This window comes from Perissodus microlepis, chromosome 2, assembly GCF_051167445.1.
Source record: "Perissodus microlepis isolate ML-2025 ecotype Zambia chromosome 2, ASM5116744v1, whole genome shotgun sequence".
NCBI classification, from domain to species: Eukaryota; Metazoa; Chordata; class Actinopteri; order Cichliformes; family Cichlidae; genus Perissodus; species Perissodus microlepis.
This window is the reverse complement of record NC_140462.1, coordinates 4770505-4785545: the sequence shown is the minus strand read 5'-3', so window position 1 is coordinate 4785545 and position 15041 is coordinate 4770505. Positions and strand designations below refer to the sequence as shown.

Here is a 15041-nt window from a genome sequence, read left to right as displayed (position 1 = left end):
CCTGCCAGTTTCCAGCAGAAAATTTCAAAGGGAAACCATGAGCAGAGTTTGACACCTGCACTAAATCAGCGACAGTCCGACCAAAGAGTAGCACTCAGTTATTTAGGGACATGCTCCACCTTCTAGCTTGCACCTTTGTAGAGAAGGATTCATACTGCAGCTCCGTAATAAGCCCAAACACACTTCCGAGCTGTGCAAGAACTACTTGAAAGAAGACCAGAGAGTGCTGTCTTTTGTGCGCTTTTCTTCCACAGTCACCTAACCTCAGCCCCATCACACTTTCATGGAACATAACAAGCATCAACCCCGCGGGAGAGCTTGGGAAGTACAATAGAGAAATTCTTAATTTCATGAACAAGTTTTCAGAAATTACTCTCTTAATTTAAACTATTAAGCTGGTCTTACTAGCAAAAACTGTGCATGCTATGGATTCAGTACTGCAAATTAATGCTTGGAAATAGCACTTTAGACTTTGACATTTTGGCTTAGATCTGATGTTTCCCACTGCCAGTGCTACTTTGTAAGCTGGAAACTTGAGGCACAGCCATATTTATAACAGGTGGTGAACAATGACTGCATGATGATTTAGCTGAATAAGACTCTGATGAGTACATCAAATCCATCTGAACCTCAGTGAAAGGTTACAACTTAAGGAAACGTGATCTGTTGCACAAAGCACTTAACACAGTCACAAATATATATATATATATATATATATATATATATATATATATATGTGTGTGTGTGTGTGTGTGTGTGTGTGTGGTTCTTGTGCTTTGTTTGCTGACCGAGAGTTTCTTTAAATAGCTTTTATATAGTTACTTTAGAGAGAGGAAATGGACAGTTTGTACTTGAGTGTCTCGCAGGTTGCTTGGGGTTGCTTGGAGCAGGGGGCTCGCGGTTCCACTTGTCATTACGTAGCCACGCTTTTACAGTACGGACGCGTGCTCGTGTGCGCGCTCGCGTTGGCTATTGTGTTTTTATCAACAAGGGGACCACCCTGGCCTCGCGGGTAACTGAGCTGGCCAGCTGAACGACTAGTGACTGGTGAACGATGGCAGACGAACAAGAAATAATGTGCAAACTGGAGAACATCCTGGAGATACGGTAAAACTCAGATGTCGGATACAGTTAAAGGTTGCCTGAATGTTTGGCACGTACTAAGTATACGCTATGTTAGCTAACATTAGCCGACCAAGGTAAAAGCCCCTATAGCTTCGCTTTTGTTACTGAGCTAGCTAATATTAGCCGACCTGCTCTGTGTCCTCTCTTTAAACAGGTTTGAGCGAGTGTAGCTCTGTGTTAACTTGTTTTTGACTAAAGTGGCAGGCGGGCTGAATATGACACATATAAGCAAGTTGTAATTTAACCGCATATTTGAGCCATGTGCATCCACATTCCAGATGTGTGACAACAAGGTGCCAGATGTGCGTTGCTAATTGTTACTGTCTGCCAGCTAGCTCCTTAGCTTAGCAGGCTGTCAGTGTAATGTAGTGTAGTGCAAAGTAATGTTCCCCTTGCTATAACGCTTTGATACAGTAATTATGTATGAATTAATTACAGTGCAGGCTCACTTAAATAGGTCATAACATTACTGCAATTAGAGCTTAGAAATATGCACAAATTCAATACCGCAAAGCAGATGGAAATGTGTTTGTGTTTGCTTTTATGTTTAAAATCTTTTGCACCATGTGCATAGGAGTGACTGAGACAACCTGGCAGCTCATGTCTTTTTCCTTGTCCCACTGCCTGCAGGAATAAGACTATCCAAATGCAGAAGATTAAGTCTCGTCTGAAGATTGAGTTTGAGGCTCTGGAGTCTGAGGAGAAACATTTGAAAGAGTACAAACAAGAAATGGATCTCCTGCTTCAAGAAAAAATGGCCCATGTGGAGGAGCTGCGCCTCATCCATGCAGATATCAATGTGGTGAGTGGGTGCTGTTCTCTAGTAAGTGCCACTAAATCACTGTTGAACTTTCATGTGATTTCACAACAACTTCTAGTCACTGCAGTGTCTGCTGGTGTTATGTGGCAGGATGAAAGTTTCCAGTGGTTATATGTTACTACAGATAGCTTAGGCTGAGTATATTACATGTGCATTTCTCAAAAATCAGCCTTTGCTTTGCTTGTGCTTTTAGATGGAGAGCACCATCAAGCAATCGGAGAATGACCTCAATAAACTGCTTGAAACAACTCGGCGCCTGCATGATGAGTACAAACCACTGAAGGAGCACGTTGATGCCCTGAGGATGACTTTAGGTCTACACAGACTCCCTAACTTGAATGAAGAAGAGGAGAAGCTCTCCTTGGAGTCAGTAAACACACACACACACACACACAGTGCATCCAACGTCATCATATTTATGCAGTAAATCTCATCAAATTTTCTTGTCAACATTAAGTAGTTGTGCATACTACTACTTGTTCAGTAGTTCAGCTGTTGAGTTTGTTTATTGCCCTCTTGAGATATTGCTGTCTAGATGCGACAGGATGGAAACGATAACAAAGAATGCAGTGCTGTTAAAAGACAACGTGATCTACAGTGTGTCATAGGTAGAAAAAATACAGCAGTTTGAAAAACTGAATACAAATTTAGTGAGAATGTTATGACTTCATATTGTTTTAGTTGTGCAGCTAATATCCACCAACGTATGTCCACTTAGAGGGAAGCTGCATCACGAAAACAACATTAAATATGATTTTCTGCTGGAACAGTAGACTTGAGTGACCTCTTGTTTCTTTAGTTTCCTTTCTTTAGACCCAGACTTTCTTGTACTTTTTGTAAAGTGGTATTGAGCAATAGTTCTCCAGGTTTTCAGAACGTTTTTCAAACTTATTCTTTGGATACTGGCTGCATTCTAGTCCTTGTACATAGGGCTGGACAACTGATTGAAAATCAATCAAAGCTGTCATGGATGTGACTTGTGACTTTTGATTTGTGGTCATACAGCCCAGCCTTACCTGCCCATTTTCAAAGGACTGTTGTTTATTTTTTAGTTAAGCCACTGAACACTGAATCATTCAAGCATAGACACCTAACCCAACCAGACAAACCAGTGCTGTATCTACACATAATAGATAAATTAGCAAAACAATAATTTTAAATGATTACTAGCAACCGATTCTTTTAGTTGAATCTACAAAAATACCATCGTTACCACAGTTTGACAGGCATAAAATAGCATTTTTGTACCGACAAGCTGATTCCTAGATATTAGCCAATAACTTAGCATATTTGTATCCTTAAAAAGAATTTAGGAAACTGATGAGTGGGAATTGCATTTGGCCCTTTCAACTGATGCCTTGTAAGCCCTGTGTTGATCCAAAAAACAAGGCTCAAACTGCCTTTCAAACGAGCTTTGGAATGTCCTTCAAGAAGCCTGGAGAAGTATTACTTTTTCAAATTTCAAGGAAGTGATTTCAGGCTCTGTTGAAAAGTAAAGATTTTCATACAATATATTGACTTTAAAGCTAGTTAAAGTGGTAAAAAAACGTTTTGTATACTTGCATGTTTCATTAAATCGCTACACTTATTTCCCATTTCCCAACAAAACATAAACGAACAAGGCACAAAACAAGAGTTTTGCACAGTACTCTATATACATACACCATTTTTTATGCTACATGTGGGAAATAAATGACCAGATGTTTCCAGTCTCAAGTATCCAAATCTGAACAGGCAGCATTTGAATAAAACTTCAGGAAGAAGGTGACAATCTCACTTTAGCTGATGTATTTCGGTGATGTTAACAGACTGACATTATGTTTTGTGGAAGTGCTACCTGTTTACCTTTGGATACTTGACACTGGATTGCAGCTGATGGATTAAGACTACAGATGAGTATGCTAGGAAAGCTCATCCTCTTCAGAGATTGAATTAGCAAATTCCTTGGTGTCTCTCTTTGGCTGCTTTTCCTGCATTCAGAAGGGCACATGGATCTGACCAACCACAATCACTAAACCTTAACTCCCTTATCACAGCCATCAGGTCTAATAGAAACCCGTAGTCATTTAACCATAATGAAATAGAAGTATTTACACATTTAAATGTTGTCACTTGCAATGCCCAAAGGTAACCAGAATCATAATTAGTAGTTAACTTTATTATTGCATATGCAAAAAAAAAAAAGGTCCAAAAGTGGAACCTTGTGGAACACTTCGTGTAATCATTGAATTACAAATGGATGCACTTTAAAAAAAGAATAATTTTCCATTTGGTAAAAAAGAAACAAAAACACTCCAGTTCAAATCTAAGAGAGTCTGTTGCTTCAGGTAATAATGATACACAGGTGTTCAACATTAATAATGAAACACAACCAAGCAGCAGGTTTTTTTTCTCAACAGGCCCCAACTTGTAATTAATGACCCCGATGACAGGATGTGTTTCAGAGACACTGTGTCAGAGGGATGAAGCAACAGCAGAATTCATACTTGAAATTTATTATTGCATTATCCAGTCACTAATGGAAAGTGGTTTGTGCAAAGGCATGTTGTTATTTTTTTATTTTTATTTTTTTTTGGCAAATGTGGCACATAAAAATATTCACACACAACTAAAGGACAGACAGCAATTTGGTTTCTGCACAATTTTAAATGAGCGGGATTCTGTTGAGGTATTGCTGACGGGGCTAGAGGACTTGTATATTGGGATGAATTAATTCACACAGAGGGATCAGTCCAGTGCATCTCACAGTATTTTGATAAGGGTAGAGAATGTCAATAAAGAGATCTAAAAACACATACTCCTAAATTTCTAAGATTAGAAAAATTTCGCTGTCAGTACTTAAAAAGAAAATGACACCAGGATGAGACATAAAATAGTTAGCCTTTAAAAACGTTTATTGTTCTTGTTGCTTTATTGCTCTACTTTTGCTGTAATTAAAACAGAAATTGCAGTAGTTACAGAAAGGAAGATTTATTTCTGACTTTGGATCGCAAACAGCATTATCTAAGCATCAGGCTCAAAGTCTATTCAAGTGATTACATAGTTATCAAAGTCCAACCTTTTGAGCAAACAGGATAGTATTTCAACAGTTGTAATGCAATGTTCATGAGAGAATCTGCCTGATCACGAAAATTTAGTTTGCCCCAAACATGGTGAACTTAGTACAGTCAGTGACTTACGTGGCTATAATTGGCAGAGTAATGGCTCTCCTGTGACTTCTGTGACTTGGCTTATTTAGTACCATCACACAGTAGTTAACTCATTGGAGAAAACTGCTGAGATGAAAGACCATTGCATTGGATAAATATCTACAGAGAATGGCAGCTGCCTTTCCCTCTCATCAATATGGTGGAGCAGGTCCTTAAAGGAAGACTTGACAGTGCTAAAACACAGGTGCGAAAAAGAAGGAGAAAATTCTTTTAAGAGCAGAAATTTGGCATGCTCCAGTGGCAAGGCAGATGATTTCCTGGAATACTGCTTCATTGTGTGGTCTCGTGGCCATCTCTGGTGTGTTGGATGCCTTAGTGTTTTTAATATTTGGAGTATTTGGTTTATACTAAGTTTAGTTTATATACACTGCCGGTCAAAAGTCTTAGAACACCATATTTTTTTTTTTTTAAAAAAAAAAGGTACAGAGGTAAGTGATGAACTAACTGAAAACTGAAAACAATGTATATTTCAGCTATCCAAAAAGGTTGTTTTTTTTCAAGGAACAAGAGATGGGTTAACAATTTATAGCTGTTCTGCAGCAATGGAGGTTGATTGAGCTTTCAAAGTTAGTGCTACCGATTCCTACAGGTGTCCCAAATTTTCTTGATTACTTACAACTCCATATGTCTCCATAAAAGTAGTGTTGGAACACACTGTGGTGTCGTACCTGCGTGAGCATTATTTGAACAGTATTGTACTGCAGAAAGTAGTGTGTTGCTATAAAAATGGTGAGAAAAAGGCAATTACCAATGCAAGAGAGACAGACCATCATAATATTTGAAAGTGTAAGTTTTTCCTACAGAGAAATTGCGAAGAAAGTCAAGGTGTCAGCGAGTACGGTTTCCTTCACCATCAAAAAGCACTGAGAAACTGGGGGAAACGATGACAGGAAACCACAACAGAATCAGAAGACAGGTTTTTGAGAGTCAACCGCTGGTTTGCTAGGCGGCTCACAGGAACACAGCTTCAAACACAGCCTAATAGCAGTTGTAGGCACATCTAGGGCTGCACGATTATGGCAAAAATGATAATCGCGATTATTTTCACTGAAATTGAGATCTCGATTATTTGACGATATTTATTTAACAATAACAATGTATTGAATAATGACTTTAAAGATGTCGCGAGAGTTGAGGCTCAGGTGTGAAATGTATAGTTTTCAGGGTTTTTATCGGTATTCAGCGTTATTTTGTTATCGTTTTTATCGTTTACTCGGTTTTCCTGGGTCTTTTCACGTGTGTTATGAATAAATGTTCTTTTTTTCGGTACCGGTACTAGTTTTATTTTGTTATATTTATCCGCGACACCTTAAAGGCCGGTCCATGAAAATATTGTCGGGCATAAACCGGTCCGTGGCGCAAAAAAGGTTGGGGACCGCTGCTCTTAATTGTTGTGACACGTGTTCGAAATGCAGAGAGGTGCGCTCGATTTGCCACACGGAGCAGCGCGAGAGTAAAGCACGAGGGAGGGGCTAATAATCGGCTCAGTCATTTTTAATGATCGTTGAAAGCCCAGATCGTAAGCGAGATTAAAATTCGATTAATTGAGCAGCCCTAGGCACATCTCAGTTTCATCTGTGAAGAGAAGACTTCATGTTGCAGGTTTTACAAGTCGATTTGCAGCATGAAAGCCATCAGAAAGCTAAGACATCAGAATAAGAAAAAGAGGCTTGTCTGAGCCATGAAACATCACCAATAGACTACCGAAGACTGCAAGAAGGTGTTATGGACTGATGAATAAAAATTTTAAATATTCAGTTCATCACTGAGGATTTAAGCAAAAGGATGGTTCCACAGTGTATGACATCAGCTTTCAAACATGGAGGAGGAAGCATAATGTTCTGTGGCTGTTTTGCTTTGTGAGAGAGTGAGAGGCACACCCTGAAGACGGCTACCACAGCATTCTGCGGTGCCATGCGGTTGCCTCTGGAATGCGCCTAGTTGGTGAGGAGTTCATTGTACAGCAGGAAAATAATCCAAAACATAAGTGCAAGCTATGCCAGGACCACCTTAGGAAACAAGGATAAGGTAGTAAGCTTGAAAACATGGAGTGGCCAGCACAGTCTCTCACCTTAAACCCCATCGAGCTGGTTTGGGATGAACTGGAAAGAAGAGTGAAAGCAAAGCAACCTACAAGTGCCACACATTTAACATAAGCCATTGCCAACATTATAGTCTATGAAAATAGTGGATACCACAGCAATTGTGCCAGCTGTCTCAAACAAAATGGTAATATGAGGTGTAGTCATGCTTTGGATGTTCATGCGAATCAAACTTAGTTACAGGCTTTTAGGTGCTTCGCTAAATTGGAAGTATTCCTCTCTTGGTTCTTGAATTACAGTAAAGAAGTAACAGTAACATTTTTTACATATTGCGTTTTGGGAACTCAGTTAACAGTTCCGCAAAATATCTTTGTACCCCACTCTGCCTTTCTTATCAGTAAGTCTGGGTGGAGCCATTGCAACACATCTTCCACGTGTATTCCTATGCCTGGGCGTGTCTGCCTCCTTCTTCTTTAGCTTGTACAGATAGATTCAAACACTTAGGCCTGTGCTACCTACAGCACATATGGAATTGGGGAAGGAAAAAACAAAAAAACAAGTTCCAGGACATTTTCAGTCTTTCCATTTTTTAAAGTTGTTGTAAGTATCACTTCTGGTGACATCCCTAGACTGTATTTGGATGGCAGCAGAGGAAAAACTGCAGTTATTTGTAAAGACTGGCAAGTTAAATCACCTCAACAGAATCAGCATGACTATATAAAGAGTAACTGGGAAAATATGTGCTATTAGAAGCTGGCACCTAAAATAGGGGTTATTAGAAACTGGCATTAAAACTCTAAAGACCAGTATTTACTTTTTTTTCACACACTTTTAGAGTCTCTGGCAAATGTTCTTGTCTTAGCAGGAACCTTTGAACACTTAGGTGTTTAAACATCAGATAGGTATTCTTGTGATCAACAGATTTGTTAGCCTGTTCAGACATTTAAGTCTAATATAAAATAATTCCACTTGTCTAGATTCCAGTTTCAGATGCTGACAGAAATTTCTTGCTTCAAAAAGTTCCTGTTATCCACAACACCAGAGGTACATCTTGGCGGGGTGAGGGGGGGCTGATAAGTAGACTCCCAGCAGCACAAACTGCAGGCTGACATCCATCAACAGTAGGTGATTGTACATTTTACGATGTGGAGGAAATCATAGTTAATGGTCCTAATAGTGCAGTGGATCCCATTTTTGGGCTAGGAAGTGAAGTATTCCACAGCTTTGGCTTTGTTTATTGTATCCTCTACATTTTGCTGTATAGGTGCAAATATTTTAAAGTGATTAAATTAATACTGCAAATGCATGTTGTTTTTTTCAGGTCTGTGCTAGCACAGCTGTAGAAAAGCAGTCTTCAGTGGAGATATCACACTTGTGTATTTTCACTAATGATTCTACCAGACTGATGATGATCTGGTGTTTCTCTCGCAGTATGTGACATTCCTCCCTATGCAAGGAAAATCTTTCTAACTTGAAAGCACATTGGAAAAAAGAAAGAAAGAAAAGGGTGTCAATATATTTGCTGTTGGGGAAATTCAGCAGGCTGACATTGTTGGCAGTTTGGATTCTTAATTTGGCCGCGTGCTATGTGGAAGCTTAGCTGATTAATTCATTTTTGGCCAGGTGGTAATCTTCCTTTTTTCTTAGTGGCATGCTCCTTCATGTTCATCCTGAATGTATGAGATACTTGAATACCAACTGTAGTACTTGGTAAATGCAAGTTCTGGCTTATACCGCTGTTGTTCTTAAGTGCTTTTCATACACACAAGTCACCACAGTGAGGGAAAGATTCATGAGATGTCGGAGGAGACATTTGAAGCACCATTTGCTCGAGTTTCGTTGAGTAACCGTACTTAGTAGTAATAGTAGCCACTGTAGTTGTATCACAAGTTGTGTTGGAGCGGTTTCTGAGAAAATTAAATCACACCTCACAGGCCTGTGGGGTGCTGCTGGGTATTTTTTTTTAAAGAGACCGTATAAGAGTGATGTCTCAGCACACAAATGAGCACGCTACACCTCCATAATAGCAAGAAAACCTCACACTGAGGTATTAACTTGTATGAAAACAAAAATGGCACATAAACTTTTAGCGCATGAATCGATGCGTGTGTTAATGTGGTTCTTGCAAATGATCTTTATTGTTCGGAGCATTGGTGGATCATCGAGTTTGGTTTGTGAATGCTCAAAGTTCTGCTCTATCGCAGACTTATTTTGAGAAAAATCAGAGCGTAATGAAATAGGATATCACTTCTTTTTTCTTTTTTTTTTTGAAAACGAGCCAGTCAAGTATAAAGTCCAAGGCCACATTTCTTTCCCAGCCCTCCCCTGTCCACACACACGTTTGTATGCATGCAGACAGTCTCACAGCGACTGCTTTTGCTCAAAGTTGTGCATAAAAAGAGAACGTGTGAGCTCCACTATAATGTTCAATTTAAGTCTTCCTTTTGTTCAGTTTTTGCCGCCCCTCGTCTCGTGGTGCACGGTGTAGATGGGGTAATCTCAACTGGAATATGATTCATAAGCATTAAATAGGACTCACTGCTAGCCAGGTTTTGCTTTTCCTTTTGAACAGTTACTTTGAGAAGCAGAAGGCAGAGTGGCAGAAGGAGACGCATGAGCCTGCCATTCCAGAATCCCTTGCTGCCGCCGCAGCCGCAGCACAGCAGCTTCAGGTGTCCAGGAAGCAAGACGCCCGTCAGACAGCCACCTTCAGACAGCAACCTCCACCTATGAAGGTATTACCTACACACAGATAATGATGCCAAAGCACTGTGAATTTAACTGACATAAACTTCAGCTATTTATACACCAATCAGGCATAACATTCTCACCACCTGTCTAATATTGGGTCGGTCCCTCTTTTACTGCCAAAACAGCTCCGACCCGCAGACCCTCCACTAGACCCCTGAAGGTGTGCTGTGGTATCATAGCAACAGATACTTTCACTCCTGTAGTTGAGAGGTGGGATCTCCATGTATCAGACTTGTTTGTCCAGCACGTTCCACAGATGCTCGACTTTGGAGGCCAAGTCAACACCTCAAACTCGTTGTTGTGCTTCTGAAACCATTCCTGAACTATTTCTGCTTTGTGGCAGAACACGTTAATGGTCTGCAACAGTGGTAGGTGGTACGGGTCAAAGTAGCATCTGAATGAAAGGCAGGACCCAACCTAGCAGAACAATATCCAAAGCATTGCGCTGCTTCTGCTGGCTTGCCTTCTTCCCATAGGGCATCCTAGTGTCAGGTATTCCTTGGGTAAGTAATGCACATACAGGGAGTGCAGAATTATTAGGCAAGTTGTATTTTTGAGGAATAATTTTATTATTGAACAACAACCATGTTCTCAATGAACCCAAAAATCTCATTAATATCAAAGCTGAATGTTTTTGGAAGTAGTTTTTAGTTTGTTTTTAGTTTTAGCTATTTTAGGGGGATATCTGTGTGTGCAGGTGACTATTACTGTGCATAATTATTAGGCAACTTAACAAAAAACAAATATATACCCATTTCAATTATTTATTTTTACCTATGAAACAAATATAACATCTCCACATTCACACATATACATTTCTGACATTCAAAAACAAAACAAAAACAAATCAGCGACCAATATAGCCACCTTTCTTTGCAAGGACACTCAAAAGCCTGCTATCCATGGATTCTGTCAGTGTTTTGATCTGTTCACCATCAACATTGCGTGCAGCAGCAACCACAGCCTCCCAGACACTGTTCAGAGAGTGTACTGTTTTCCCTCCTTGTAAATCTCACATTTGATGATGGACCACAGGTTCTCAATGGGGTTCAAATCAGGTGAACAAGGTGGCCATGTCATTAGTTTTTCTTCTTTTATACCCTTTCTTGCCAGCCACGCTGTGGAGTACTTGGACGCGTGTGATGGAGCATTGTCCTGCATGAAAATCATGTTTTTCTTGAAGGATGCAGACTTCTTCCTGTACCACTGCTTGAAGAAGGTGTCTTCCAGAAACTGGCAGTAGGACTGGGAGTTGAGCTTGACTCCATCCTCAACCCGAAAAGGCCCCACAAGCTCATCTTTGATGATACCAGCCCAAACCAGTACTCCACCTCCACCTTGCTGGCGTCTGAGTCGGACTGGAGCTCTCTGCCCTTTACCAATCCAGCCACGGGCCCATCCATCTGGCCCATCAAGACTCACTCTCATTTCATCAGTCCATAAAACCTTAGAAAAATCAGTCTTGAGATATTTCTTGGCCCAGTCTTGACGTTTCAGCTTGTGTGTCTTGTTCAGTGGTGGTCGTCTTTCAGCCTTTCTTACCTTGGCCATGTCTCTGAGTATTGCACACCTTGTGCTTTTGGGCACTCCAGTGATGTTGCAGCTCTGAAATATGGCCAAACTGGTGGCATCTTGGCAGCTGCACGCTTGACTTTTCTCAGTTCATGGGCAGTTATTTTGCGCCTTGGTTTTTCCACACGCTTCTTGCGACCCTGTTGACTATTTTGAATGAAACGCCTGATTGTTTGATGATCACGCTTCAGAAGCTTTGCAATTTTGAGACTGCTGCATCCCTCTGCAAGATATCTCACTATTTTTGACTTTTCTGAGCCTGTCAAGTCCTTCTTTTGACCCATTTTGCCAAAGGAAAGGAAGTTGCCTAATAATTATGCACACCTGATATAGGGTGTTGATGTCATTAGACCACACCCCTTCTCATTACAGAGATGCACATCACCTAATATGCTTAATTGGTAGTAGGCTTTCGAGCCTATACAGCTTGGAGTAAGACAACATGCATGAAGAGGATGATGTGGACAAAATACTCATTTGCCTAATAATTCTGCACTCCCTGTACACCTGATTCATCAGACCAGGCCACCGTCTTCCATTACTCCGTGGTCCAGTTCTAATGCCAATCTTGGGTCTTTTGGTGGTGGACATGGGTCAGCATGGGCAGCCTGATTGGTCTGCAGCCCCGTAAACAACAAACTGTGATGCTCTGTGTATTCTGACAGCTTTCTGTCAGAACCAGCGTTAACTTTTTCAGCAGTTTGAGCTACGGGACCTCGTCTCTTGGATCGGACTACACAAGCCAGCCTTCACTCCTCACATGCGTCAGTGATCCTTGACCATCTATGACCCTGTCAGTGGTTCACCACTGTTCCTTCCTCAGACTTTTCATAGATACTGACCACTGCAGACTGGGAACATCCCACAAGAGCTGCAGTTTTTTAAACTCTGACCCAGTCATTTAGCCATCTGTTTGGCCTTTTGTCAAACTCTCTCAAATCCTTACACTTACCCATTTTTCCTGCTTCTAAAATCAGCTTTGAGGACAAAATAAGGACAAAAGATAAGTTTAATTTGTGACCTGCCAACTTTTCATTGCTTGTGGCTATTTCTGTACAAGTTGATGAGTTTCACTCGTGTCTTTCTTTAGTGGTGCTTCAGTCAACAGACACTATCCGATGGATTACGTAGCTGCATGAAACCTGTGGTGCTTCTTATCTGTACAACACAAGAAAGTCCTCAAATTAAGTTCTCGCACTAACCACCTCCACCTTTCTCCAGGCTTGCCTGTCCTGCCACCAGCAGATTCATCGTAACGCTCCCATCTGTCCATTATGTAAGGCTAAAAGCCGCTCCCGCAACCCAAAGAAGCCCAAGAGGAAGCCAGATGAGTAGACTCCCACCTTTAGCTTCAGAGGAGTATAAAGACAACTGGTCCAAGACACCGTGTACAGTCCACATGACTGGTCTGACAGGTCTGTGTTTCCAGTTTCCACACAGTCCCCCCAGTTTAACAAACTGTCTTAGTAACTTGCTCCTAACCTGTCAAGATTTGGTTGAGCATCTAGTAATGTTATTTTGTAGTTTTTCCAGTGCTTTGGATGTGTTTATATGTAATGTACGACTTCCATGGTAGTTTATTAGCACCTGACAATTGTAATTGTAATAATGCAGAAAATTTGAACTTGTCTGAATAATGTTGCCCGTGTTGCTATTGGTTATTGCCTTAGATATTTTACTGTATTTTCTCGTTTCTTTTGCAGTGCATGCCTGCTGCCACGGCTGTCTGTTGTGGGTTTTTTTTGTGCCAAGATAAAATCGAATAGGTTTAAAAGTGAAATGCAACACAGTGTTGTTTTAATGTTTACAGTGTTTCAGTAACCACCAAAACTGGAGGGGAAAAAAAGGCCAGACTCATTTGCTTTGAATAGTGTTGTGTGTTTAATACAATGATAAGAAAATAAACTGCTGTTTTGTACTAACCCTGTTAGCGTGCACTTTTTCCCCCCCACCACCACTATTACACTCAAAACAAAGGCTGGACATGTGTGTTATTTAGGGGTGTGAATGTAAACACAGCTGCTGCCGAGCAGTGCAAGTGGGTGGGTTTAGCCTGTGTTTGAAAATAAAGAGGCAAGAATATGTTCGACTGCACTTACGCCACTGTCCCTCGCTCCATTAATACCGCAGCTGTCATGTCTGCAGCTATCTGTCTGAAAAAGGACAGCGAGGTCTCCTAAATGAGTTCCTGTAGCTTTTTTGTCAGGGTAACCCCTCATTTCATCTGTTGCCAGGGCAACTCCACGTTCCTTAGCGGTTGCTAAGGAAACCCAGGTTGCTGTGACCTGCATATCTTTGCCAAGTAGTTCCTCTCAGATCCAGAGAGGGGCATTGGAGGGCTTTGAGAGATTCTGTGCCAACTCCCCCTAAAGTGTCCAATCCTATAAGAGAAAAAAAAAAACAGAATCAGATAACAGATGTGATCAGTTACTCTGACATGCATGTAAGCTGGCGGGTTAGCTTAAGATGATCACCACTTAAAAGTCACTTACCCAAACGTGTGTTTAGTCTGCACTTCAGGGCTTGGATCTGCAGTTGTGTCTTTTTCCTCCTGATAAAAGTTTTCAAGGCCAGAGAAGCCTGTTCCTGTGCGCACACGCTGCACACAGCGGGACCGTGCAGCTCTACCTCTGCAGCCTGTCAACAAATAAGAGCACATGAAGGCTGGAACAGCCGTAATGACATCCAGACAGGGCGAAACGGAGTCACACAAGGATGTTTCATAACCAGTCTCATCTCCTCCTTCAAGGTTTTGATCCTCAGCATCGTAACTAGTTGAAAGGGGGCGTGTGGGACAGCGGGACCTTGACCCACATGAGGGGAGACTGGGTCTATGTTGCGTTCAAGAACATGGAGGTGCGCTGATGCAACTTGTCTCTCAGTTTCGGACCAGTTGCTCCCTTTGGCTCCTCCATGTTTGTGCTCCCGGGGGGACTGGCGCTTGTTCCGGACACGAGAAATCATTGTTCTGCAGTAGTTTCTCAGCGCTTCCTCCTCTTCCATTCTGTGCCAAACACAGACGCAGAGCTTCACTGCTATCTATTTAAACGATAAAGTGGCATTCAAGAAAATGAATACCGTAACCGATTAACCGCGACTAAGTTTAGCTTATGGCGCTAAATTAAGTGTTGGGTTTATTTATTTTTTGGAGGGATAACAGAGTATCGAAACCAATCGTTGTTGTTTAGCTAAATCAGGCCTTAGTAAAACAATTGAAAACGTGGCACACGGCTCATTAAGAAAATGGTTTTCCCAACACGTCACTCGCTTCTTTAGTTTTTACTACAGCTGCACTTCCTGCCATCACTGCGCCACTACCGCCATCTGGTGGTCGACGGGGGAATTTAAAGGGTACTGATAAAGCATAATTAGTTTTTTTCTTTTTTCCATTCAATTAAATTAAACTATTTCTAGACTTTAATAAAACAGAACATTATTGTTCTTGATGTTATTATTATTACATTATTGTTTTATTAAGGGCTAGATGAAGTTTCTTAAATTAAGAAACTTCTTACTTTAAAA

At 41.0% G+C, this 15041-nt stretch overlaps 2 protein-coding genes across 2 annotated transcripts; one reads left to right on the top strand and one right to left on the bottom strand.

Annotated features, from left to right (window-relative positions):
• Positions 1-937: 937 nt before the first annotated feature.
• zc4h2 (zinc finger, C4H2 domain containing) lies at positions 938-13441 on the top strand. The gene is made up of 5 exons (XM_084941321.1): positions 938-1107; positions 1756-1927; positions 2139-2311; positions 9769-9931; positions 12741-13441. Exons 1-5 carry the CDS (start codon positions 1055-1057, stop codon positions 12852-12854), a joined length of 675 nt encoding a protein of 224 aa, XP_084797447.1. The 5' UTR covers positions 938-1054; the 3' UTR covers positions 12855-13441.
• LOC146392088 (uncharacterized) lies at positions 12740-14970 on the bottom strand. The gene is made up of 3 exons (XM_084941332.1): positions 14247-14970; positions 14012-14156; positions 12740-13900 (listed from the first exon to the last, which is right to left on the bottom strand). The coding sequence occupies exons 1-3, from the start codon at positions 14520-14522 to the stop codon at positions 13770-13772; spliced, it is 552 nt and encodes a 183-aa protein (XP_084797458.1). The 5' UTR covers positions 14523-14970; the 3' UTR covers positions 12740-13769.
• Positions 14971-15041: the final 71 nt, after the last annotated feature.

Excerpts from the sequence above, each read along its gene's own strand:
- zc4h2 (XM_084941321.1), top strand. The coding sequence starts at position 1,055 with ATGGCAGACGAACAAGAAATAATGTGCAAACTGGAGAACATCCTGGAG. Across the intron at positions 1,928-2,138 it reads TCCATGCAGATATCAATGTG|ATGGAGAGCACCATCAAGCA; the intron begins GTGAGTGGGTGC and ends TTGTGCTTTTAG. Across the intron at positions 9,932-12,740 it reads AGCAACCTCCACCTATGAAG|GCTTGCCTGTCCTGCCACCA; the intron begins GTATTACCTACA and ends ACCTTTCTCCAG.
- LOC146392088 (XM_084941332.1), bottom strand. The coding sequence starts at position 14,522 with ATGGAAGAGGAGGAAGCGCTGAGAAACTACTGCAGAACAATGATTTCT. Across the intron at positions 14,157-14,246 it reads TGAAGGAGGAGATGAGACTG|GCTGCAGAGGTAGAGCTGCA; the intron begins GTTATGAAACAT and ends ATTTGTTGACAG. Across the intron at positions 13,901-14,011 it reads CAGACTAAACACACGTTTGG|GATTGGACACTTTAGGGGGA; the intron begins GTAAGTGACTTT and ends TTTCTCTTATAG.